At 49.9% G+C, this 23,088-nt stretch overlaps 1 protein-coding gene and 1 long non-coding RNA gene across 4 annotated transcripts; one reads left to right on the top strand and one right to left on the bottom strand.

Annotated features, from left to right (window-relative positions):
* The first annotated feature begins 2,415 nt into the window (after positions 1 to 2,415).
* Positions 2,416 to 6,943, top strand: FOXL1 (forkhead box L1). Of its 3 annotated transcripts, none has more exons than XM_075510935.1 (3): positions 2,416 to 2,743; positions 3,543 to 3,805; positions 4,748 to 6,943. In XM_075510935.1, exon 3 carries the CDS (start codon positions 4,910 to 4,912, stop codon positions 5,825 to 5,827), a length of 918 nt encoding a protein of 305 aa, XP_075367050.1. In that variant the 5' UTR covers positions 2,416 to 2,743; positions 3,543 to 3,805; positions 4,748 to 4,909; the 3' UTR covers positions 5,828 to 6,943. The 3 variants fall into 3 exon arrangements, with proteins under 3 accessions (XP_075367050.1, XP_075367049.1, XP_075367048.1); XM_075510934.1 differs by having other exon boundaries at positions 3,487 to 3,805; XM_075510933.1 differs by lacking the exon at positions 2,416 to 2,743 and having other exon boundaries at positions 2,790 to 3,805.
* Positions 6,944 to 10,351: 3,408 nt separating this feature from the next.
* On the bottom strand, positions 10,352 to 14,436 carry LOC142414066 (uncharacterized). The gene is made up of 3 exons (XR_012776967.1): positions 14,275 to 14,436; positions 12,188 to 12,355; positions 10,352 to 11,076 (listed from the first exon to the last, which is right to left on the bottom strand). It is a non-coding gene; the product is annotated as an uncharacterized LOC142414066 (long non-coding RNA).
* Between the last annotated feature and the right edge of the window lie 8,652 nt (positions 14,437 to 23,088).

The following is a 23,088-nucleotide window of genomic DNA, read 5'->3' as shown; positions in this document are numbered from 1 at the left end:
ATGTCTGAGCCTCACTTGATCTGTATTTTAAGGAACATTCTTGTAAAACTCTTGCCTTTTTTCCTGGCTCTCGGAGGGTGTTTTTTATTTTTTTCTTTTCTTTCTGTTTTTTTTTTTTTTTAATGCAACAAAATCCAAAGTAGTATTTTAAAGAGGGAAAATAAATAGGGTAAAGGGTAAAAAAAAAAAAAGGGTAAAAAGGAAATAATTAGGATAAAAAAATTTACAGGGTAAAAAAAAAATTACGGGGTAAAAGGGTAAAGAAAAATAAAGCGGGGAGGAATTCTTCCCCTGGCCCAGCCCACCTCCCCGCGTGTTTTCTCCCCGCGTGGAGCCCGCCGGCAGGGGAGGGCCGGGTGGGTGCCTGCCCTCCCGGAGGTGGCTGAAGTCAGGTGGCTGCTGTGGGTTTTCCCACACGCGTCGAGAAATCCCGGGGCCGCTGATGCTCCCACATCTTCCCACGCCGGCTAAGGGCGCTGGGCACACGGGACCCTTCCCTCGACAGCGGGTGGGGATGCCGAGGGGTGCGGTGAAGGGGCCGGCGCGTCCCCCTGGAGCTCTGCAACCTCCCCCCTGCTGCTGCTGGACAGTTCCCGGGGGGGCTGCAGCTTGAGCCGGGCTTGGGGGTTCCCTCTCCCCCCACAACCCCTAGTTGGGTTTTTTTTTTCCCCACCCTGTCCCGGTGGGATGCTCCCCTGTGGGGTCTGTGCTGCTGCCGGCCCCTCTCCCCCTCCCTGCCCTGCTGCACTCCGGCTTCGGAGGTGGCAGGATGTCAGGATTTCAGGATGTCAGGATTTCAGGAGGTTGGCAGAAAAAGAAAACCCCTCTGTTAGGTGCTGAGAGTGGTGCGAGCCCAGGAGCTTGCAGGATCAGGCCTTCCCGCCGGCCGGGAACCGCATCCGGGGCAGGGTGGGCATCCAGCCCCCTCCCAGGGGCAGGGGCTGGGGGCTGAGGGCTGAGAGGCTCGTCCCTTTGCTGTGCCCCCTCCTGGGGCAGGGGGGGGTGTCAGTCCCCATCTGCCCCTCTCCGTTGAGCCCCAGTCCCGAGGGGAGCCTTTTTGGGTGGGCTGATTTCACAGGCAAGGTGAGAGCAAAGTGTGGGGGTGCAGGGACCTTTTCGGGGCTGTATTTAAAAGCTGAGATATGGAGGTCGATAAAGAGATAGGAGTCTGTCGTGACAGGTGACTTCAGCCCGGCCAGGGCAGAGTGGGAGGAAGGAAGGAAAGAAGGAGGAAGGCCCAGGGTAGTTGCTGCAGACAGCCGCGGCCGGATCGGGCCCCGCAGACCCTCGCATCTGAAGGACCAGCATAAAACCCCCCCCATAGCAGATCAGGAGGGCCAAGCTCGGCCCCGGGGGGGCCTGGCTGAAGCTGCAGCATGGCCAGTTTCACTGGGCCGGGGCCCAGCGCGGTTCCAGGCAGCGGATGAGAATGGTGGATGGGTTTGGGGTTTTTTTGGGTTTTTGTTCGTTTTTTTTTTTTCCTTTTTTCTTGCTGCGCTGCCATTAACCTGTAGGTTTGCAAACCTGTCCAAAAGCCCAGATAGCTCCGGGTTTCGAGAGGGGAAGGGACGGCGGTTTTCCAGCTCATCCCCACCGGGAAGGTCCCTGCACAGAATGTCATCGCAGCCCAGCCAAGGGAGCGTTTCCCTGGTGCTGCAGGACCCGGGTAGAACACACTCTCTTTAGGAAGCGCCCCAGGCCTCTGCACAAGCCAGGCACTGAGTTGTCTGGTCCCCCTCAAGCCATCCCACCTCCCCTAGAACTCGGCAACGCGCCGTGGGAAGGCGCTGGACAGAAGGTTTTTGGGGAAGGCCGCTAGCTCTTCTGTCGCTTTGGAGGGGACTTTGCAGAAAGTCCATACCAGGCGCTGAAAAGCTGGGAGAGAAACAAATATGCCCCAAACCCTGTGTCAATATCGAGCGACCTCGCAACTGTACAGCGCCGTGCACGGCGAGGAGGTGAAGGGTGGGCAGCTCCCGCCGGGCCCCTCCGGGAGGTCGTGCCTAAGGGAGCCCGGGCGGGGATGCGGCGGGAGTGGGGAGCACTGATTTACACCCCTGCTCCCCCCGGGCTGGGATGCGGCAGGAGTGGGGAGCACTGATTTACACCCCTGCTCCCCCCGGGCTGGGATGCGGCAGGAGTGGGGAGCACTGATTTACACCCCTGCTCCCCCCGGGCTGGGATGCGGCAGGAGTGGGGAGCACTGATTTACCCCCCTGCTCCCTCCTCCGGGCCGGGATGGAGCAGGAGTGGGGAGCACTGATTTACGCCGCGCTCCTCCCGGGGACCGCGGCCGTGAGCGCTCCTCGCTGCTGCTTTAAAAGGGGCTTGTCAGCTGGAGAGGAGGGGAAACACGTCCAGGAGCGCCTCCATCGCCGCCTCCGCTTTTTTTTTTTTTTTCCGTTCAGAGAAAGATCGACGATACCAACAACAGCAAAGCCCCTCTCCGCCGCGCCGTTCCCTTCCCCGGCCCCCCCGCAGCCGTCGGAGCCCCTCGGAGGGCTGCTCCCGGGCGGACAACGCAGCGAGCTCCAGCGATGCTGCTGGCAGGAGAGGGACAGCAGGCAGCACATGAGCTGGGAAGAAGTAGCAGAGAGAAAAGCCGCATCCCCGCCTCCAAGGATTTCCTACCGCGAAAAGGAGGAGAAGAGGGGAAAATAAGGAGGAAGGAAGAATTTTACTGGGGGAGGGAGCTCGGGGAGCGAGCGGGAGCCCGTGTGCCTGTCTCCTGCCGTACACGCGAGTATTTATTGTTTTAATCATCCGTGCCTGGAGTGTCCCAAGGAGCGGGGGACTCCCCGAGGTGGGGAGAGGAGGGGTTTGAGGCGGGGGCGACCCTCGACATCGCCAGGCTGCCCTGAGGATGCGTCGGGCGGGTGAGAGCAACCGGGCTCTGCCCCATCCCTCCCCGGCGAGGATGCTGGAGGGGTGCTGCCTGGGAGTGCTGGTCCCCAGCGTCGAGATGAGGGGAGTCCCCCCCCTCCCCAAACCCTTCTTCTGACTCCTCCTTTTAATTTATTTGGGGATTTATTGCATTTATGGCATGCCGGGATGGGTCCTGCAGCTCCCGGGGGCCGGCGGGTGTGTACACGGCGGGGGAGGGATGCGGCATTACAGGCAAGGGCGGTGTTAGAGGGGTGGGTTTCCCTCCCACGCGTGGGGCCAGCCAGTGAGCGGGGAGACCCCCCCACCCCCGCCCGAGAAGCCACCTCCCTCCGCACCCCGGCTGTGTTGCCCGGACTCCCATGGAGGCTTGCAGCCTTTAGGACTCCGCAGCCATCGCGCTGGTTTCTACCCCGGGGGTGAAACCCCTTCGCCCGACGGTTTGCTGGGGGAACGGCAGGACGGGAGCAGAAGTGGGCGAGAAACCCCACGGGTGAAGGGGAGCTTGCAGGGAGGTCCGGGGAGAGTTGGGGGGAGCATCGCCAGGGCCGGGCGATGCCGTGGGACACCCCGGAGCCCGGCTTTTACCTCTTCCCCTGCCAGGTAAAAGTCCCACCAAGGTCGTGGGAGCTGCACCGATGGGATATTTCTCTCTGAAGGAGGAAGGGATCCCCCTCAGGCCTCCTCTTCCCTCCCCTGGAGAAATGATGCTCCACGGAACAGGGTCTCCCCGGGGTCTCACCGGGGTCTGAGCCGCGGGGGGCTGCGGAAACAGCCGACACCTCCAACTGCATCGGAATCCCTCGAGGCCTCGGATTAAAGCTGTTACATCAGTAAATTTAAAAAAAAAAAATCCAACAACAGAAAACGCAGCCCCAAACCTGGACGTTTATACAGAAAAAGAGCATCACAAATTCCTAATGTAAGCACCGGCCAGCTGTGTGCACTTGTAAAGTTGTTATAATCCCCCTCCTTGTTATAAACAGGAAAGTACATAATATAAAGCAACAGGCCCGCATTCACAAATACTGACCCTCCTCCCCGCGCCTGCCAAATTCCCCTGTTGTGAAGCCCGCTGCAGCCCCCGGCCGTCTCCCCCGGCGCAGCCCTGCCTGCCCGCGGCCGAGCCGCGGCTGAGCCCGGGGCTCGCCCTCCGCCCGCTCCCGGGTGGCCTGTCGCGACGCGGGGGGGGGGCCGGGGCCGGGCCCCGCCGCCGCTCCGAGCCGGGTCCCCGCACGGGGAGGTGCGGGCTGCGGCCGGGGACCCCCGCCACACCTGGGCCCCCCCTTCCTCCGGGCTCCGGACAGCCCCTTTTCCTTCCTCCCCGTCGTAGCGCTGCCTCCTCTTCTCACGCATCCCTTTTTCTTCCTTTTTTTAATTTTTTTTTTTCAATTTTAGTAACTTTCTGGTTGTTTAATGCCCCAGTTTTCCTGCGGGGATCCTTGCCCGCTCCTCCCCGAGCTCCAGCAGTGTACATCCTGCTCTGCTGTGTGTGCTTACAGCGTCAAAGGGTGGACGTGATATTTCAAACATCAGATCAGTGCGTTTATATATTGGGTGCCCGGAAATTTTTCCAAATAAACACAGCTTGATTCGACTTGGGTGGGCAGACTTATCAACAGACTAATTCTATAAACAAATGAAGGAATAACCCGGAGACCATTGGCTGGTACCAGCAAGACACGTGGAGAGAGCTTGGAGTTTTGTAGCAATGAAATTTTAATTAATGTGGGTGGGCTGAGAACACAAACGACTGTTTATCAGAGACAATTTATTTTCCAGTGCTAAGTCAACATATAATAGCAAACTTACAACAATTATTTAACTTTTTTTTTTTTCCCTCCTTTTTTTTTTTTTTTTTAAGAGCTATGAAGCAGGGACAGAGGCAGAGCGAGCTGCTTCAGGCAGGGCTGGGATCTGAGCTCGCACAAATAGCTCCCCGGTGGACTCGTCCCAGGGTCCTGCCCTTCCCCGTCCCTGCGCTCGGCTCCGAGGGGGAAAACCCGGAGCTAAGAGCCCGCCGGCGATGAGCCACATCTACGGCAGCCACCTCTCCCCCATGGGCAGCCCCTCCATGGTGTACCTCCCGGCCACCCTGAGCTTCGCCCCCAGCGGTGCCATCTCCCGGCAGGACCCCCCGCAGAAGCCCCCCTACAGCTACATCGCCCTCATCGCCATGGCCATCAAAGAGGCTCCGGAGCAGAAGGTGACCCTCAGCGGCATCTACCAGTTCATCATGGACCGCTTCCCTTTCTACCACGACAACAAGCAGGGCTGGCAGAACAGCATCCGCCACAACCTCTCCCTCAACGACTGCTTCGTCAAGGTGCCGCGGGAGAAGGGACGGCCCGGCAAGGGCAGCTACTGGACCCTGGACCCCCGCTGCCTGGACATGTTCGAGAACGGCAACTACCGCCGGAGGAAGAGGAAGCCCAAAGCCCCGGGGCCGCCGGAGGCGAAGGGCGGCGCGGCCCCCGCGGAGGGCGGGCAGGCGGGGCCGGCCGCTCGCCCCGACGAGCCCAAGCGGGCCAAGGCGGCGGACTCGGGCGACGAGGGGGTCCCCAGGCCGGGCGGGGGGGAAGCGGCTCCCCCCGGGGATCGGCCCCGCTGCGGCGGCGCCCCGGCCCCCGCCGCGCCCCGGCCGCCCGCCGCCGCCGCCGCCCCGCCGCACAAGAGCGGCCCGCGGGGCCGCAGCTTCAGCATCGAGAGCATCCTCGCCCAGGGGCTGAGGCAGCCGCCCCCCGGGGCAGCCCCCAAGGCGGCCCGGGAGAGCCCGGTGGGCTGCCTCGGCGGCTCCCTGGTCGCCAGCGGCAGCTTCGGCCCGGCCCTCAACGCCTCCCTCATGCTCGACTCCCAGGTGCACGGGAGGCTTTACCACATCGGCATCCCCTTCCTCTCCTGCTTCCCTCTCCACTTCTCCGAGGCGGTATTTAATTTCCAGTAGTTGCCCCATAATTGTACCCCCCCCCGCCCCCCCCGCCCCCCCCGCCGCCCCGGTCGCTGCTCGGGGCGCGATGGGAGGGAGAGACCGGACTCAGACCTCACCAAGCGGGTAAAGACCAAAAAAAAAAAAAAAAAAAGCGATGTTAAAGGTGACTCAGGATTTCAGGGCATTTTCAAGGCACGTCTGGCTGCGGAGCCCTCTTTAGCGATTGCCTCCCACCCCTACCAGATCGACTTTTAAAGGTAAAACGGTTTTCTTTTCCCCTGGGTGGAGGTGGAGGTACAGAGGCAGGCAGCGGGGGGGTCCCATGCTGGCCTCCAAGCCCCGTCGGCTTTGCTCTGCACCTTTAGCCTTTGCATCCCTCAGGTTTCTCAGACCTGCTTTCTGCTGAGCCCTTCGGGTCTCTGGTTTTCTTCTTTTCTTTTTCTTTTGAAAACCAAAACCACCCCTTCCATCCCTGGGGGAGGAGGCTGAGTTTTGTTTTGCCGTTAATACCCACGGGTGCCTGCACATAATAATTCCTGATATCACCCTACCGGCCCAGTCCTCCGAGCTCCAGGTAACCAGAGCTGAAATAAGGGCAGACCAAATAATCCAGGCTCATTCTGCACAATCCTCCTTGCTTTGACTCAGCACTGTATATAACTCACGGCGTTAACGCGAGCTGGTTTCCTGCCTAGCACTTGTGCTTCTCAAGTATCGTGATAGCATTTCTGTCTCACTGATGTGGCCAGAAAGATGGGGGACGGACGAGCAAACACGTTGTGAACGTGGAGATGCGGCCGGTTTCCATGTCTTGCTGGGATCAGTTGCTTCTGACCAAAAAAGACTGAAGCAGGGCTGTGGAGGCTGGCCTTGGTGTTTTGAAGTAGGTGTGTTAACAACCCGGACAACTACCAGGAGAAAAAAAAGATAGCAGCTATGTTTCTAAAGTTTTCTTTTTTCTTAAAGAAGGAAGAATCCAGACACATTACAAGCAATCAGGAATATATTTTTTTTTTCTTTTTTGCCATAAATAGAGGCTTTTTGTATATTAGTGGATATATGCCCTTTGGGAAAAAAAAAATCTATATTCTCAATTTTCATTATGAAACCAAACCTATATCCAATAAAAGTATTTTGTTCAGGACTGTGGCTGATGCATTGTAAAACACCCCTCGGCTCGTGCAGCCGGAGGGCCGAGGAGCGGGGCCTGCTGCCGGACGCAGCAGCGAGCTCTGGTGCAAGTATCTCGCATGATGGACCACGCTGCCAGGAGGAGGGAAAAGGTGGGAGAGACTAAAAACAGGAGCCTGGGAAATTACCCATTCCTTGCGACTGAGATAATGTTTCCCAAAATGATTCTGTTTCTCCTTCCTTCCCCTCCCTCCATCCCACCCCGTCTCGCTAGCAAAGCCTGTCCTTAAATTAGCACCTGGACTATTGGAAATCTGGGTTTCTCAGGTGAGCTGTGATTCAGCTTTTGCAGAGGAAGGCTGGCATCAAACTGCTTTGACATCTGGACCAGGAGCTCGGGGAGGGGGGGCCTCATTTCAACAGAAGGCAAAGAGCTCTCACATGGGGAAGTAGAGAAAACCTCCAAAAGGTGGGAACTGACGTTGAGTTTCCCAAAAGAAGATGCTCATAGGCAGATCCCTGGATAAGGAGAGCTACAGCTTCTCACTGTGAAAAAAGAGAATAAAAAAGGAGAAAGGAGCTTTTTACATAGATTTGCAAGATAGGCTTTATTTAAATAAAATCCCAGCTTGGTTCTTGCCCAACAGAGACCTCGAATCATCTCTCCACCCACAGCTGCTTGCATGTGCTAGGAGTTGGGCACGTGTGTGAAACAGGAGGTTAACGCTGCCTCCAAGGAGGTGCGAAGCTGGGTCTCCATCAAGCTCTAGAGCCAGGTCCCTCAGATGGGGATCCTGCATCCCTGGTCTCCCTGCAGCCTGGCCCACGGAAGGATTTTGCCCCTAGAAAGTGGTTATTTATGCTCTCAGTCACAAGGTGGTTTATTCCTAGAAAAACCTCTTTGCTTCTTTAAAAACCCTCTCCTGAAGGAGCTGCGGATGTTCCCACCAGGCACGGGGAGAGCTGGTGCTGGTGGGACCAGTGCTGAGCAGCCTCACCATCCCCAGGCGTCTGCACGTGTCCAGGAGGTGCTGGCAAGCAGCCGCTGTCAGCGAGGGCGAGCGCTTGCTTCTGCACACACAGAGTGTGAGGACAGCCCCACACAAAGAAAAATCCACTAAATCCCCCCCCCAGCAGTTTTAACCGGGGTCTTCAGGCTCCTCTGCTTCCCTTTCTCCTCACTTGGCATCCCAGCTGTGACCCCCGATTTTTGGCACCTCTCAGCTCCTATTCCAGCTCCCAAAGTACCTTTTTGGACCTGCAAACAGGACTTTTATTCCTTTCCTGCTTGTGCAGGTGTACCCCCTCCACCTCAGGGCCCTCTCTGTACAAGGGCAGCTTTTAGTGGCAGGTCCTGGTCAAAAAAAAATCGTCTGAAGGAGTAAGTCTCACATGAGGATTGCGGTTTGATCTGTACACAATGTATATTTTTATCACAGGCACATTTTTTGGAGATTCAACTTTTTCTGTGCAATGGGAATTTACTTTTTGTGCAGCTTTGCTCATGGTGACATTTGATTTTATTTCTGTTTTGTTGTAGTGGAGTGGGACCGAGTACAGCTGCAGTATTTAAAAGCCACACTGGGCCTGATTTTGGTTTCACTGGGGAGAGTAAAATTAGTAGACTTAACACATTCTGCACAAAAGTGACACTAACTCGAATGAACTCAGAACTGAGTGAATAGTTATGAGTGGCAATTTGGAATTAATTGGGATCAGGCCATCCATGTAACTTGCAGGGGATGAATACTGAGAAAAAGGGTCTTATTGCCAACACGCAGAATGACTAACCGCACACGGCTTTTGCACGTCATACGTTTATATATAGAGGAGAAGAAGTAATGGTACAATAAAAACAACAGCGCTTTGGTGCGGAGAAATAAGTGCGCATGTCAATATACCAGTACCTGCCATTCGGATGTAGCTGAGCATCCTTTAACCCTCTATACCTCATGTGAATTCTGGTGCTGTGCAGTACAAAACGGACAACGAGTCATACAAATGTAAAGGACTTGACAAGCTGCAAATAATAGATGTCAATGGTTTCACACCTGTTTCACAACCCAAAAAAGCAGCTGCCAAACACAAAACTGCCACCCAGTATTTAACTCATCCCTGGAATCTTCCCCCTCCCGGCTTTCCCAACCTCTCGGGCTTGGCTATAAACACAAGTCTGAAATACTGTGAAGAAATGTAGAAAATAGCCTATGATGCAGTATAAACAGCGTACTTCTTGTGTGGGCGATATATATGCCTTTCCGTTCCACTGGAGAGGAATGACCTCTCCCAACCGAGCAAGGTTTCACGTCTCCGAGATCTGCAGCCAATTTTAACTCGTAGGAGCAGAGAAGAGCACACAGTGGAAGACGCTCACAGCAGAATCGTTCAGTTCACGGAGCAGCTTTGCTCCAAACACAGGTTTCCTATGAGAGGAACTGAAGATTTGGCATATTAAAATAATTCAGGAATTTAATTTCTCATAAATGGGGCTTCCAGTCTTTAAACACACTCAGTGTGTGTTCTCTTAAAGTTGGTCTCGTAGCGTATAAAAAAAATAATCAAGTATTTACACATGAGCAGAAGCCACTTTCAGGACTTGTCACTCAAAGTGCATGGCTGTCCATGCCTGATTTCGAGGTGACATAAATCTAAGGGACTTTGACACTTCCCCCCTATCGCCTTTTAATAGTTAATTCTCTTTCCATCCTTTACCAAGGAAGACACATAACGGGGAGAGCATCCCTTTTCACACCAAAACCCACTGGCCTCCTGCTAATTGCTCCTAAGTTTGTTGTGAAGAGCAGCCAATTCCTGAAATGGGAAAGGGAGAAGGATCTGCTTCTTTACTTGATTCATAGCCCTGCACACCCAGAAAACAGATCTCCTGGGAGACAGCGTTTTGGATATTAAACAGATCACATATTTGATTTTAAGTGAAAGACCAAGAAGACAAGATCACAGAAGTAGAGAAGTTACAGATGGAAAAGGTCTATGAGGTTATGCAATCCATCAGTCTGGACATTGCATAATTGCTCCCCACAGTATATTTTTAGTGCTTTATCCAGACAAATCATTAAGTGCTTTAAAATGGGCCAGATTCCTCAAACGCAATGCGTGCTAAGTCACAGCTGATTTCACTGAGGCTCGTAGCTTCCAGTGTCTAGTAAGACACCAGAAGAAAGTTTTGTGTGGTCAAGGAGAACAGAATGGACTCTTCCAGAAATAAATACGAGCCTGATTCAGTATTCCTTATAGGAATCTTTCTTAAATCGCCTGAATTAGATCTCTTAAATCTGATTTTAGGATTATACTGACTAATACATTATTACTTATTCAGATGTTCACTTAGTCCAAAGTAAAACATTGTTAATGTTCATGTGAACGCAATTTGTTTCAAGCCAGCTTCAAAGTGAGTTCAGTAAAGCGTAAAGAATGTTTATTTAAAATATAGTTGCTAAATTTAGCATGAGCTTGGTTAGCCTAAATCTTAGCGACATTTTTAGAGAGCACATTGCAAATCAGGAATGCATGGAGAAATAAATAAACTTTCCCACATTTTTGGAAATCGAGTAAGAATTTGCAAGTTATTTCTTGCACGGGCAGTTTCTGTGGATTGGAAAGCATTACGAATAATGCAAATTTCCCACTAAACAGACAGTTGAGAACACAATGCTAATAATTTTCATTGCCATTTCATTTCAAATAATGCTCCCCCAAGGAGGAAACAACACTATTAGCAGTCAGCTATTGTTATAGAAATTGTGCAGAGCATCAACATGTTTCAATATTTACTCAAGCTCTTTGCAAAGCACCAAAAAGCGCAACGGAGCTGCGGTTGGCTACAAGCCATATTCAAACCCCTGCAAAGGAAATCTTACGTTTGAATTAGGTCCTGTGCTTCTTCCTAGTCATTATGATGCTGGATTTTACACCCACCCCTCGCAGACTGATTGCCGAAGTCCTCTGGCCGGATCCTCAGCTGGGTTAAATGCCAGCCTGCCTGCGGGTTGAGCATTTAGACAGAAGACAGATGATATTAAGCTTTTCCTTTCCTTTCTTCCAACATCGCCTTCCTGAGTTTATGCAAGTAAAAGAGGCACATCTGGACCATCTTTAGGTTAAGTGACATTGCCCTAGAGAAACAAGCAAAGATGAGCAGACTTGCAATGGTAAGCCGTTAAATTCTCTTTTATCGGGTCAGTATCAGAGGGCTGGAGCCTGGAAATTATGCTGAGCTTTCATCGTCTCCCTCTGTCCTTTCCATCCTTGGGTTGGTGCGAGTGTAATACCTGTTTCTGCTCCTGAGGTGGGAGGATTACAGCTGTACCGCTCATGGGGCTACAAGACAAAAGGGATGTGGCCAAGTGTCCCCCAAAGTGTCACCAAAGATACCCACGGACTTCGTTAGGATTGGGATCAGCTCCTCACCAAGCAGACAGGTGAAATAAGGGGGCATGGAAGAAAACACAGCGGGTCTTTTTTTTTTTCTCCAAAGACAGGGCTCTACCACTTCCGCTGGTTTTAGGCAGCTTCAAGCATCTACATCCTGATCTGAAGCTCCGTGACTCAGCTTCACATGCAAGCACCAAGTCCCACCTGCAGACCCATCCTCCCCAGCCACCTCACGTCTCCCTCGGCTCTTCAGATGAAGGTTTGCAAATACACTGGCCCCACACACTAATTCCTGAATCTGCAATGAGGCGGACTCCTTAATTCTTCACTACCTATCTTCATTTGCTTACTAAGTTGCTGTTTTCATTAGAAAAGCAATATGTAATAATAGTTGTTAAAATAATTCTATTTCTGTTTTTACATCTGTAAAGATTAAGTTAAACAGTATGAAGCCCATTAAACTATTTCATGTCATGCTGCCATAAATTTCCTCCATTCCCATTGCTACTATTATTCCAGAGTAAACTTTGAGATCAAGCTGCTGCCACAGAGAGTTATTTATAGGAGCTCATTCATCAATAAAAACTTCAAAAGAAATCTGTTACTCTTCTATTGGGAAGCCAAAGAAAACTAACATAAAGACAACCCTGTTAAGAAACAAAGCTAAGGAGACCACAAGACATTTAGTTAAGGAAAATCCTGATTTCTAACAAATACCATGCAAGGAGGGGAGGAGGAAAAAAAAAAAAGATTGCTGGCAACATGAATCCTTTTAAGTTATTTAATTCTCATTGGATGGTTAAAATAAACTGTTAAACAGTTGTATTTGTACTGGCTCAGCCCCCTCATTACACTTCATGTGATGGATTTGTGATCTCGTAGTGCGTAAGGAGCTCTTCATCTCTTGCAAAAGCTGGCGTTGTCTTTCCACTTGTCTCAGCTGCTCGTACACCCGTCCATCAGCACAGCAGAAACCTAATGAGCGAGATGCTGAGTAGGCAACTGATAGCATCCGCCTCCCTAAAGGTAGATATATAGAATAGAAAAAGTTTGTATTTCATCATCCTTATTCTCTCTTCTTTCTTATTGTACCTTCCTCTGTACATTTGAGCTGTGCAGCATTGGCTTTGATGGTAATGATAGAGTCAGTCCTGCAGAAACTTAAATATATGAGGGGTCTAGTGCTGGGCTTTCCCGTACCAGAACCCGCTGCCTGTGCCAGCACCGGTCCTCACAGAACAGATCAGGTCTCTTTTCTAGCAGGTCTGTTTGGAGCCACATCAGATCTCAACACATTTCATTTATATCATAGCAATGAACCATAATTTGAAAAGCAATCTCTCTCCTTTTTGTCCCTGTCTCACTAAGAGCTCCACATGAGTGAGATTTTCCCCTGGAGGTCTTTGCAGAAGCAGGGACTCAGCGAGCAGCCATGTCATGGTAAGAGCATCCTCAAACTGTTTTTTTTTGAGCTCAGCAGACAGACTCACTTGTTTCCATCACAAGGAACTGAGTCCTGAAGACAATGTAGACCTCAAGCTTCCAGCATGCATTGCGTAAAATATCGTAATCACATCCCCAAACACCAAAGCGCAGAGGCGAGGGTGCTATTTCCCAGAGATCTCTTTACATCTCTGCCATTACCCAATGCAAACCTAGGCAGGGCACTTTGCGTGGGATTCATCTCAGCCAACACTAGTCATCTCACAGCTCAGTACCTGGTCTACGCTGGCCATAAAACTGTCTCCAGAATCTGCCAGGAAAGCAAAGCACTTTCAGAGAGCTGAACTTCCAACCGTCGGAGGGACAAGCTTTAGGGTGGGTGAAATCACCCTTTGATTATATATGGAGGAGCTGGATAAAGTCTGTGCTTTAGACCATCAGGGGAGGTGAAATCCACCTGCAGCAGATTGCTTAGTCCAGACTAGCTGTCAGCTTGGTTGGCAAATGCAAATTTTGCCTAAACAGAGTCCTCTCTAAACACGCCCCAAAGGCTCCTTTTATTTTCCTTACAGGCCGTTCTTGGTTGGGTTGTGCTGCAGTGGAGGTAAGACATCCCTGGTTTCCTTCTACTGAGGATTTAGACCAGTCAGTCCCACATGGGCCACTAGTGATGCGACTTAAAAAGAGCCCAGCAGTTGCTTCCCCAGGCAGAGGTACTGGGGATAAAGAAATTTGCAAAGACTCATCAAATTACGGGCCAAATTAATCTCTTTCCCCATGATATCTCAAAGCATTACCCTCGCTTTTGTCCATCTTTGCTTCGCTACAAATGGAGGCTCATGTATCCAATTCTGCACTGACACAATTACAGTCATTCAAAAAACCGGGAGAGGCAAGTCAGTCACGTTGACTCAATTATACCAATGAGAAAAGTGTTTGTACATTGCTATAGCTTATATGTGGAATTGGTCTAAACACTGTGGACACAATGATTATTAATAAACATGAAACGTCTCTATATACAAACCAGATTTATTCCAATTTAACTGTACCTACTGTTAAACATAATTACTTTCTTACGAAAAGGGCAAAGGGCCCTTAATTGTTGTGTCTGGTTTCAGACCCTACATAAATTCTAAGTAACAATAACAGCAATTGTGACCCACTTCTTATGGAATATTTTTCATTGATTTCTCCTAAAGTGCTTTGCAGGGAAGGTCAGTAGAAAGCCCCATTTTAAACATGGGGAAATCTCCTGATTATTTGTTTTGGATGGCTGTAGAGGAAATTGCATGTGCTTTCATGGAAAAAAAATCCTCTATTATTATCTTCTGTCCTAAAAGAGGGGTGGGAGGGGGGGAAAGCCTGGTGACTCTGATCCTACTCTAGATGATCCTAAAGTAAATTCCTGGCAAACCAAATTAAGCCAGATGACTCTGGATGTAATGAGAGTAAAAAGTAACAGACAAAGTTAAAGCTTAAAACAGGGCACCTACCTGCTCTGCACTCCTTTGCAGCATGATGGGTTTCTTGAAACCTTTGATTGACCAGTTTTATTTTCTTAGCTTATTTCAGAGGTATTTTACTTATGGTTTAAGCGTCAATAGGAAACAGCAGGTCAACTGTTAGCAAAACAAAGTGGAAAAAACCTGTAGCTGTAGTTTACATAAAATTAAGAAAATAATTGTGTTTAGAGTGTGAAATGCAATCATGTAGCAGAGCATGCAAAAATAGCTTTGTCTGATAAGGCTTGTGGCTGAACAGAGACAGCCCAAGAGCAGACTAAGATGTGAGTCAGCCCTTTGAAGTCTCGTGGACTAATTCTTTTCATTACCATATATGATTTCTGTTGCTTGGGAAAAAAACCCCAAACCAAAGCCCCTGACAGAGCGAAAAACATGGATTTTAATTAGAGGTGGCTCTTAGAGAACTGAGATCAGGTATTTGCAGGGTGTGTGCAAACTGCAGAATCCCAGCTTTGGTGCAGAGCAAGCAGCTATCCAGTTAAATGCGTTGACAGGAAAGGACCGGGAGCTGGTGTTGGAGGTGCTCTCCTGCCACTCCAGATGTGGGGCTGGGCTCCTGGCTGTAGAAGCTCCTGCTGGTCTGGCTTCCTTGGGGCCAAGGGCCAAGAGGAGCAAGAGGGAGTGTTTGGAGGGGGACCTTGTCTCTCCCTGTCTCAGGACTCAGGCAAGCTTCCCTGAATGCTTAATTTCCAATACGCAGGCTTTGTCTGGGCAGGCATCTAACAGGGCTTTGTTGGATTGTTCGCTCAACCTTGCTCTATCAAATGCTTTTGTCAAGTCTTTAATCAAGACAGGACTAGTCATCTTCCACCCCGGTGGCTCAGCAAATGTTGAAGACCTGTTAACCTATCCTTGAGTTTCTGAAGGTGTAGGAATGTTGTGAGAAAAGTTCCCAGAGAAGCTGGAGGGTGGGACACCTTCATTCCCATTCCTGCTCCTTAGCAGGACCGCCTGGTGTAGGACATTTGTCCAGGGTTTCCAAGGACTCAGCAGCTTGGACAAGTGGTCACTGCCCGCAGGTACTTGCAAACCACTTGTGCCGCAGTGGGTCCAAGCTTCTTGGCACGTCAGACTGATGTGAACTCTGTATGTGTTGTCTGAGATGTGACTTCTGGTTCCCTTTGACCCTGCTTTGCTTCCATCCCAGAGCGGCCCGTTTAGCCTCCACCTTTCGCACACAATATAAGCAGATGTACTGGTGCATGCTGACAACGCGCGCGAGCTACTCAACCCTGCCCCACTCCAGAAAGAAAAATAAATTATTTTCTCTCTACTGAGGTGGCTTTAAGGAATCAGTTCTGCACCAAAACTTGCTTGTCTACCTAACCATAATGAGGAATAAGTGACTCCATGGCCTTTTCCAGTCACTCATTAAGATTTCTTCCTGCTAGGACATTAGCATCAAGTCTCCAAATGGGGTATGCTGCCTCCACTCTTACCCTTGTATATTCTTGCTGCTTACTTTAAAAGTGATCAACTTTTCTTCCATTAACCAAATAAATCAATAGGGGAAAAATATCTTTAAAATGGCTAAGAAACAAAGTTTCTCCTTGAGAGTGTTAAGCTACAGAGGAAACATGAAGAATCAACTTTGACACACATGACAAATACTGAAAGGGAGCTAAAGCTAAAAGGCAACTCCTTGAAGACTTTGGATCATTAAGAAAGTACACGAATGGGTTGAAATTCTTGAAAGAAAACCTATCCCAGACTTACTTGGTTGGATCAGTGCCCGGGCTGTGCGTTTGCCTCCCAAACTCTATCACAGTAATGATGTCTAAGGGAAAATCCATCTCCTCTTATTTCCTAAGGTTGGGAAGGATCTGTGAGCCGATGAACTGGGGGCTCCTGTGTGTTCATTTGTGTGTGCGCGTAGTGCTTAGAGCAGCATCTGTGAACACATAAATCCTAGCTCACTTTGCCCCAGCAAGGGTAAGACCAGCAGCTCTGTTTTGGCCCAAAGGGTGACCACTGGAGAGCTGGGCTGGGCTGCGCAGACCTTTCCCAGGCTCAGCTTCTCCCTGGATTGCATTGCATCGATTGAAAAGTGCTTGGATGCAAAACCGAGGTCGTGGCTGCACAGAGTCCTGTGCAAACCTCTGCAGTCCCGCGTATGTGACACAGAGATGTAGATGTGGTGTTTTAGACAGCGAAGATCGTGTCTTCAGATGATACCCCCTGCTCTTAAGAGAGGGGCTTGCCCTGGAATTGAAGGTCAAGTCAAGGGCAGCTACACCGTAGCCCCATCCTTAGCTAATGAATCATTTGGGTCCCGTAAGCGGTGCCTCTCTCCTGGGTGGCCTGAGAACAGCCTGGCTCCTCTCCATCAACTCTCTCTGGCTTAGGCATCGCGGCAGGCGTAGGAGTTGAGCCCCAAGTGGATGTCCGATCCAGAGGGTGACCTTAAGGACCATGGAAACTTCACATGTGAAATATTCAAGACCGCATGTCTTCCTGTGTCTCTGCACAGCTCTCACACAAAGGGTCCTGTGTCCCGGGCTGCACACAACACCCCAACAACAATTAGGTGACTCAGCTCCCCCAGCACGGAGGTACGCACCCGGCTGAGCGGACCACACTCGGCTCTGGAAGGAGAGGGCAAGGGGAGGTTATTCGGGGAAGCGACTTTGAGGGTGGTTTGGTGTGGGCACTCCGTGGAGAGGTCCATGTGTCTCGCAGCGGAGGGAGGGAGGCGGAAGGCGGTGGAGCTGAGCTTTCCCATGGCGGTTGCAGCGATTGCAAGTCATCTCGCAAGACTGGGCTGCGTCTGTCCTGGCATTCACGCTTTAAAACTCATTTCCAGCTAGTTTACTAGAAATAGCCTGTACAACCCTAGATGTGAAATATCCCAGGCTGGCAAGCTAACGCCTTGTGCTAGCAGCAATCTGCAAGCTCTGAACTTCACAGCTGCGGTGAGACAGTGTTTAAAATCTCAGAGACAGAAATGGCCCTCTGTAAAGCAGAAATTATAAGTTTTGGCCCCGTCTCTAACCTTTGGAGAGTTGCCCAGCTTCTGACAGTCTGTGATGATGTCTCTGTGGAGGAAATCCTACGCTGAAGAAAAGCATGTTGCTTTCTCCCAAAGTTATATTCTTTCTTTCATTCGGCCACCATAAAGGACACTTTGTCATCTTGACAGATCCTAAATATTCCCTCCTAATTTTATGGGAGGCAGATATGGGGACAAAAATTAAGGATTATTCAGGAGTCTTATTTATGGGTAAGGATATAAGGGATTTGAATGGAAATAACAATTAAACTCGAGAAAAAAAATTCACACTACAGGTCACTGCAATCCCAACTTTTCCCCTTATGAACTCAAGCTGAGGAGGTTTTCTTCCCCTTTGTGATTTAGGCTTTGCTAAACTTCTCTGAAAATAGTTCATATATCATAGAGAAGAATTTCCATGGGGAACATAAATACATCCGTGGAAAGAAGGGAAAATTTTTCCTTGTCTCTGGGAATGGATGAGAAAGAAAGACAGTTGACGCCAAATATTAATGATGAGTGGAGGAATCCATCCAAAGAAGTGATCTATTGAGAATACTAAAACTATCCTAAAGTCACAGACATATAAAAATCTAGTACGGAACAATGACTTTTCCACTAATATAGGCTTAGATTCAAGAAAATATTTAAGCACATGCTTAGGTCGGTCCCTGTTCAGAACAGCCCTTAAGTGAATTGTTGAAGCTAACTTCAGCTTTATTGATGCGTTTTTCAGCTCTGTGGATACCAGCTGGCATTAAACATGCCTACAGTTAAGTACATGCTTAAGAACTGTCTGGAGGGGAGATGTTTTCTTCTAGTGGGACCGCATAACACAGTTTTCAATTTCTTTGCTTCAGGAAGAGTTTCTATTAAATTCGTAGTTGAGGGGACAGCGTTGAGGACACTCAGAGCTTACAGATTTTGATCAGTAGAGAAGGAAGTCAGATCAATCTAAAGGAAATGCAAACCACATCATTAAATATTGGGTGATTCGTACACTGATATGTACGCATAGAACCGTTGCATATATGGTTATATACGGACACATACATACCTGCACATGTGCTGTGCTTCACAGGCTTCTCCCGTACATCCAGAGGGCGATAGCCAAGGGTAATGATAGAGGGACGTTAATAGCTGGTCTTTTCTGGTAAATGCCTCTGCAAAACCATGCCTCAGACTTGTGATCCCTTCACAGACAGGAGTGACTGGAGCCTCCCAAGCAACTGCGTGGGGCAGGGAAACATTCCTGCCTTCCTTTGCTGGAGAAGAAAGCAGAGACACAGTTGTGTCAGCCATGCATGGGCAAGTTCAGGCAGACCTGAGCCCTCGTCCTGCTGCCTGCACATAGCCACAGCTGCGTGGTAGGTGCCACGTACACTCTGCACCGTGCCCTACCAGTGGACAGCTGCTGGGTTGTCCTGCCATCAATGCAATGTCCTTGCCATAGGCATTTAATCCCTCCCCTTTGCAGCCCACTTGCCAAGGTCTTGCGTTGCCATTTCCCACCTTAGAAGGCCAAGACCTGCTCCTGAGCACCTTCTGCCAAGTTTCACGTATGATCTCATGTGCTTGTGTGCTTTTGCCTCCATCCTCATGATGGGGAGGAAGCGGTCAGCTAGCACAGATGGTGTTCGTACAAGACAACTTTAGGTGTTAGCACTTCACTGTCTAATATTGCATGAGATCCTGTTGATGATGAGCTGGGGCGAGATGTCAGCCGCAAGGACATCCCTTTTGCATGCTGTAACGTGGTACAAGAATTACAAAGCAAAACACACAAACCTTCCTCAAGCGATTCGATTTGACATAGCTGGATGAACAGTTTAATTGGGTTATTAACACATCTCCACACTGACATCAAGAGCATTAAACGCTGTGTAAATAGATAGGGGCAAATGGCTCTGCCAACGTGCTGGAGGCGGGTGGGAACTCCTGTCCCGGGTCCCTCTGCAAGGCCCGTGGCTTGCTGCTCTCTTTGCAGCTGGGGCATCCCTTGGCTCCAAGAGGGAGGAGCTGGGAAGGCAGGAGGCAAAACCACAGCTCCTTTCAGAGCTGTGTCAGGGTTAAGAAGAAGACAGGCAGGGTAGGGTCCACACCAGCCTCACCTGGCCTTACTTCCTCTGCAGAGCACCCTGGGAGCCATATTGAGGTATCCTAAAATAGTATAGAGACCACTTTCCTACCATAGTCTTCTTTGGTTTCATCCCCAGGAGGTTAGGTTGGCTTCATAATTGTCTCCAGTACTGGCTGCTTCTGCATCCATTGGGGTTATCATCTCTGCTGGGATTTCTCCTCCTTCTCTGCTCATGGTAGAAGCAAAGGGCTGTCTGTCTGGACAGGGTTTTTGGGCCACTTTCTGTCCATGTGCACGGCGTTGTCCTGAGGCAGCAGTTCCTCCACCGCCTTTGCTGTGAGCCAGCGTCAGCATTTGGGTGAAGCAACGTGGCTGTCACTCTGCAAACCTGTGCCTCATGTCTGGAGGGAGCAAGAGGATTAGTAAGGCACTTCAAAGCGTTGTGTAATTGCATTTTCACTCAACTCACACGGCTTTGTTTTCTTAATTTTTAAAAGAAATGTCAGGTGAGCCTCCAGGGACAGGAGAAAGGATCCCTCTCTTGGTGACAGGGGGTAAAACAGAGTCCGCACATCGTTGTCCTCAGACTGGACTGCCTGGATCCGGGCTCATCTAGTGCCTGTGAAAGCGAGGGCAAATAAATCAGCTTTGGATTTGGTCCCTTTGGTCTTTTGGACTTGCAGCAGTCAGCTCTCATCGCTGCGCTGCAGTTGTGTGCTGGAGCTCGTCTCTCTGGCTGACTCAGTGGGTAAGGGCCAGGTCTCCTGCGTCCCCCTTCCCCTTCAGCCACCCCACGGAAGGATGCTGTGGTGGACTCAAGGCAGTTTCCTGCCTCCCTGACCTCACGTTCAGAGGCGATGCCTCTCTTCTCGCTCACACTAAATTAGTTAAGGGAGTAAATCCCTTTAGCCTGTTTATCATGCTGCTTCTGAATGACTGAAGCTTGGGACAGAGGACTCTGGAGGTCCCACCAGCAGCTGAAGGATTGGTGCCCACCTCTCCTCCTCCCTGCCTTAACAGAAGAGGATGTTAAAGGTTATAAATGCTTTGCTTCCACTTGAGAAACCAGCACCCGAGAGAAGGAATCAGAGAGAGGCGATGATTTCCCCAGGCTACTATCTTGTGGCATACCAATAGTGTCTGCCTTAGTAGATTTACTTCCCGGTGTAGCTGCAACCTCACTCTCCTCTGCAGAGAGAGGCTGGCTCCGCGGCAGAGCGTGCTGGTACAGTCGTAAACTCTTCATGCGTACACACCTTGGTTTTCACGCGTAACACATCTCAGACCATGGGATCCCTGATTCTGCACCCAGGTGCGGCAGGATTCACGTTTTTGCAAGCTCTAACGTGGAAAACAAATCATCTGCCTTCGGAGAAAGTTTTAGGCTTTTCTTCAAAAGGTGCGGATTGTGCTGAAAATGGCAGCGGGGGATTTCACACAGTTCATAGAGAGGAAAAATTTGGATTGTCAAGCCAAATTCTCTCCAAGCACAACCAACCACTTCATGTGATCTTTTTCCTAAACAAGTCAAGCCTATCTTAAACTTTCCCTGTTTTTTTTCTGCTCTTCATCACTGTGGAAAGGCTCTGATTGCTAGAAATCATCCTCTACCTTCCTTCCATTGAAGATACTTCATCGGCTAACTAGATACTGGCTCTGGGGATATTCTCTTTTCCTTTATTTAATCAATCTTCTTTCTGGGAAGTGGATTTTGAAGAGAGAATGAGCTATTCACTTAACAAAAATGAAACTGGTGCATCACAGAAGATAAACATTGGGAACTGGTTTATCTGGTTTGAAAGTATGTTCTGATTTTCTTCTCCCCTTGTTCCTGGTGAAGAGTGAACTGTCTTCTCTGACGGCGCTCTGGGCTCTTCTCATCTTGGTTGGGACTTAGAAGTGCAGAAATTGAAAGAAAAAACCCCAAAGAAAAACAAAGGAATGTTTTGAATGTTGAATCCTTTTGGTGTGATGCCAGTTGGAGGTGCTGGGGGAAGGCATGCGATTAAGCCCACTGCCTCGCTCATCCCTAGACATATTGTTCCTAGTAAATCAGCTTTGCTTCTGGTGAGTGTCAGGTGAACTCAAAGCTTGCCTGTCTTTAGAAATGCCACAAAACCTTCTCATCTGATAAACTTTTCCCTTGGCAACTGGAATAAAATTCATAGGATCAAGTCACCGACATCAGCTCTTGCCCTTTTTACTTGTTAAGATGTGGAAATTTTGGGTCTCTGTGTGCATTAAAGGCTGTTTATCTGCCTGGAGCATCCCTCCCAGCTATGGATCCCAAACTAGGGGTCAGGACCCCAAGCAGGCTTGTGCCATTTAAAAGTGGGCTTGCAAGCCCGGGGGAAGCTCAGCCTCTGAGGTGGGACCTGCTGCTAGAAGTGTGCTGAAAAGTGTGCTCACCAGTGAAAGGATTTGAGCAGTTCAGTCACAAGAATGGGGTTTTTTTTCGGTGGTTTCTATCTTCTCCTATTTTCTCCTGCATTCCCCTTTCTCTCTTCCCATGTTATGCCTGTTTTCTCAGCCCTAGTGCTAATAAATTAGATTACCACTTGCTATAGAGACTCTTTCACCCTTCAGAGTGCTGCACCGGAAGCTGAAATGCAGTCCAAATTGGAGGGTTGTGATCTTTTTTAAGACAAAGGGAGGGGGAAATAACTTGGTTCTCATTTTTTTAGAAGACTCTTGTTTTAAGAAGTCACAGGGTTCTATGATATTTTCTCAATTTCTCCCATTTACATGGGAACAGCAGCGGATCAAGCATTACCCTGAGATTCAGCAAAAGATTTCTTAACATTTCAAATTCTGACCAAACGGGGGGGGGGGGGGGGGGGGGGGGGGGGGGAAGCCCTTTCCCCTTCTTTTTCTGGCCAGCTCTAGTTCACAGAATTTGGGAACGGCAAAGCAGATGACAGAAAAAACATCACCCCGCAGTTGATACCTCATTTGCTCGCAGGGCTGGCTGCTTTTCTTCCCCGCTTCTCGGGCCCCCAACCCAGCGTGTCAGAGCCGCTTCCCGGGGTGCCCGGGGCAGGCGAGCCCATGGCTGCCCAGACCAGCCCTGGGGAGATGGGGCTCGCTACGGCGTTTTCTCACCAAACAGATACTCAGGTCCATAAACAAACACACCGTTTTTGGTAACTGAGCTCCTATGAAATGCAGAATTCACCGGCTATGCAGCTTTGTCAAATAGATGGGATACTCTGATCCCATCTGATAAGGTGAGAGTCGGTCCAAAAGCAACACTGCCGGGTCCATGATCTCATCCACCCAAGCAGGGATAGTGCAAAGAAGTGAAAAATGAATATGAAAAGAGAGAGAGAGATATCCAGGAGACAGCATGAATAAACCTCAGTAACACAGGAGTCACTGATAGTAATAATAAACCATGAAAAAACAAAGCTCGCCATTATGCGAGTGCTGATTCTGCTTTCACTTATATCAATAGGAATCTGGCAATCAGTTTTGACGGCAGGAAGGTTAGGCTCAGGATGGAAATATTTTTGCTCTGAACTTTTCACCTTGCAAGAACCTGTTCACACTTTAAGAGAAAATTGCGTTGCACAGACGTGACATTCACGTGACAGCATCACCTGCGCGGCGAGAGCGCTGCGGTGCGGGGTCTGAACATCGCAAAGCCTGCGTGCTGGAGGGCGAAACGGTGAATGCACCGAATAACCAGGATAGCAAACAACTCAGATTTTGGTCT

The sequence above is a fragment of the Mycteria americana genome, chromosome 8 (genome assembly GCF_035582795.1).
Source record: "Mycteria americana isolate JAX WOST 10 ecotype Jacksonville Zoo and Gardens chromosome 8, USCA_MyAme_1.0, whole genome shotgun sequence".
NCBI classification, from domain to species: domain Eukaryota; kingdom Metazoa; phylum Chordata; class Aves; order Ciconiiformes; family Ciconiidae; genus Mycteria; species Mycteria americana.
The sequence above is the reverse complement of the archived record's forward strand: the minus strand, read 5'-3'. Positions and strand labels throughout refer to the sequence as shown.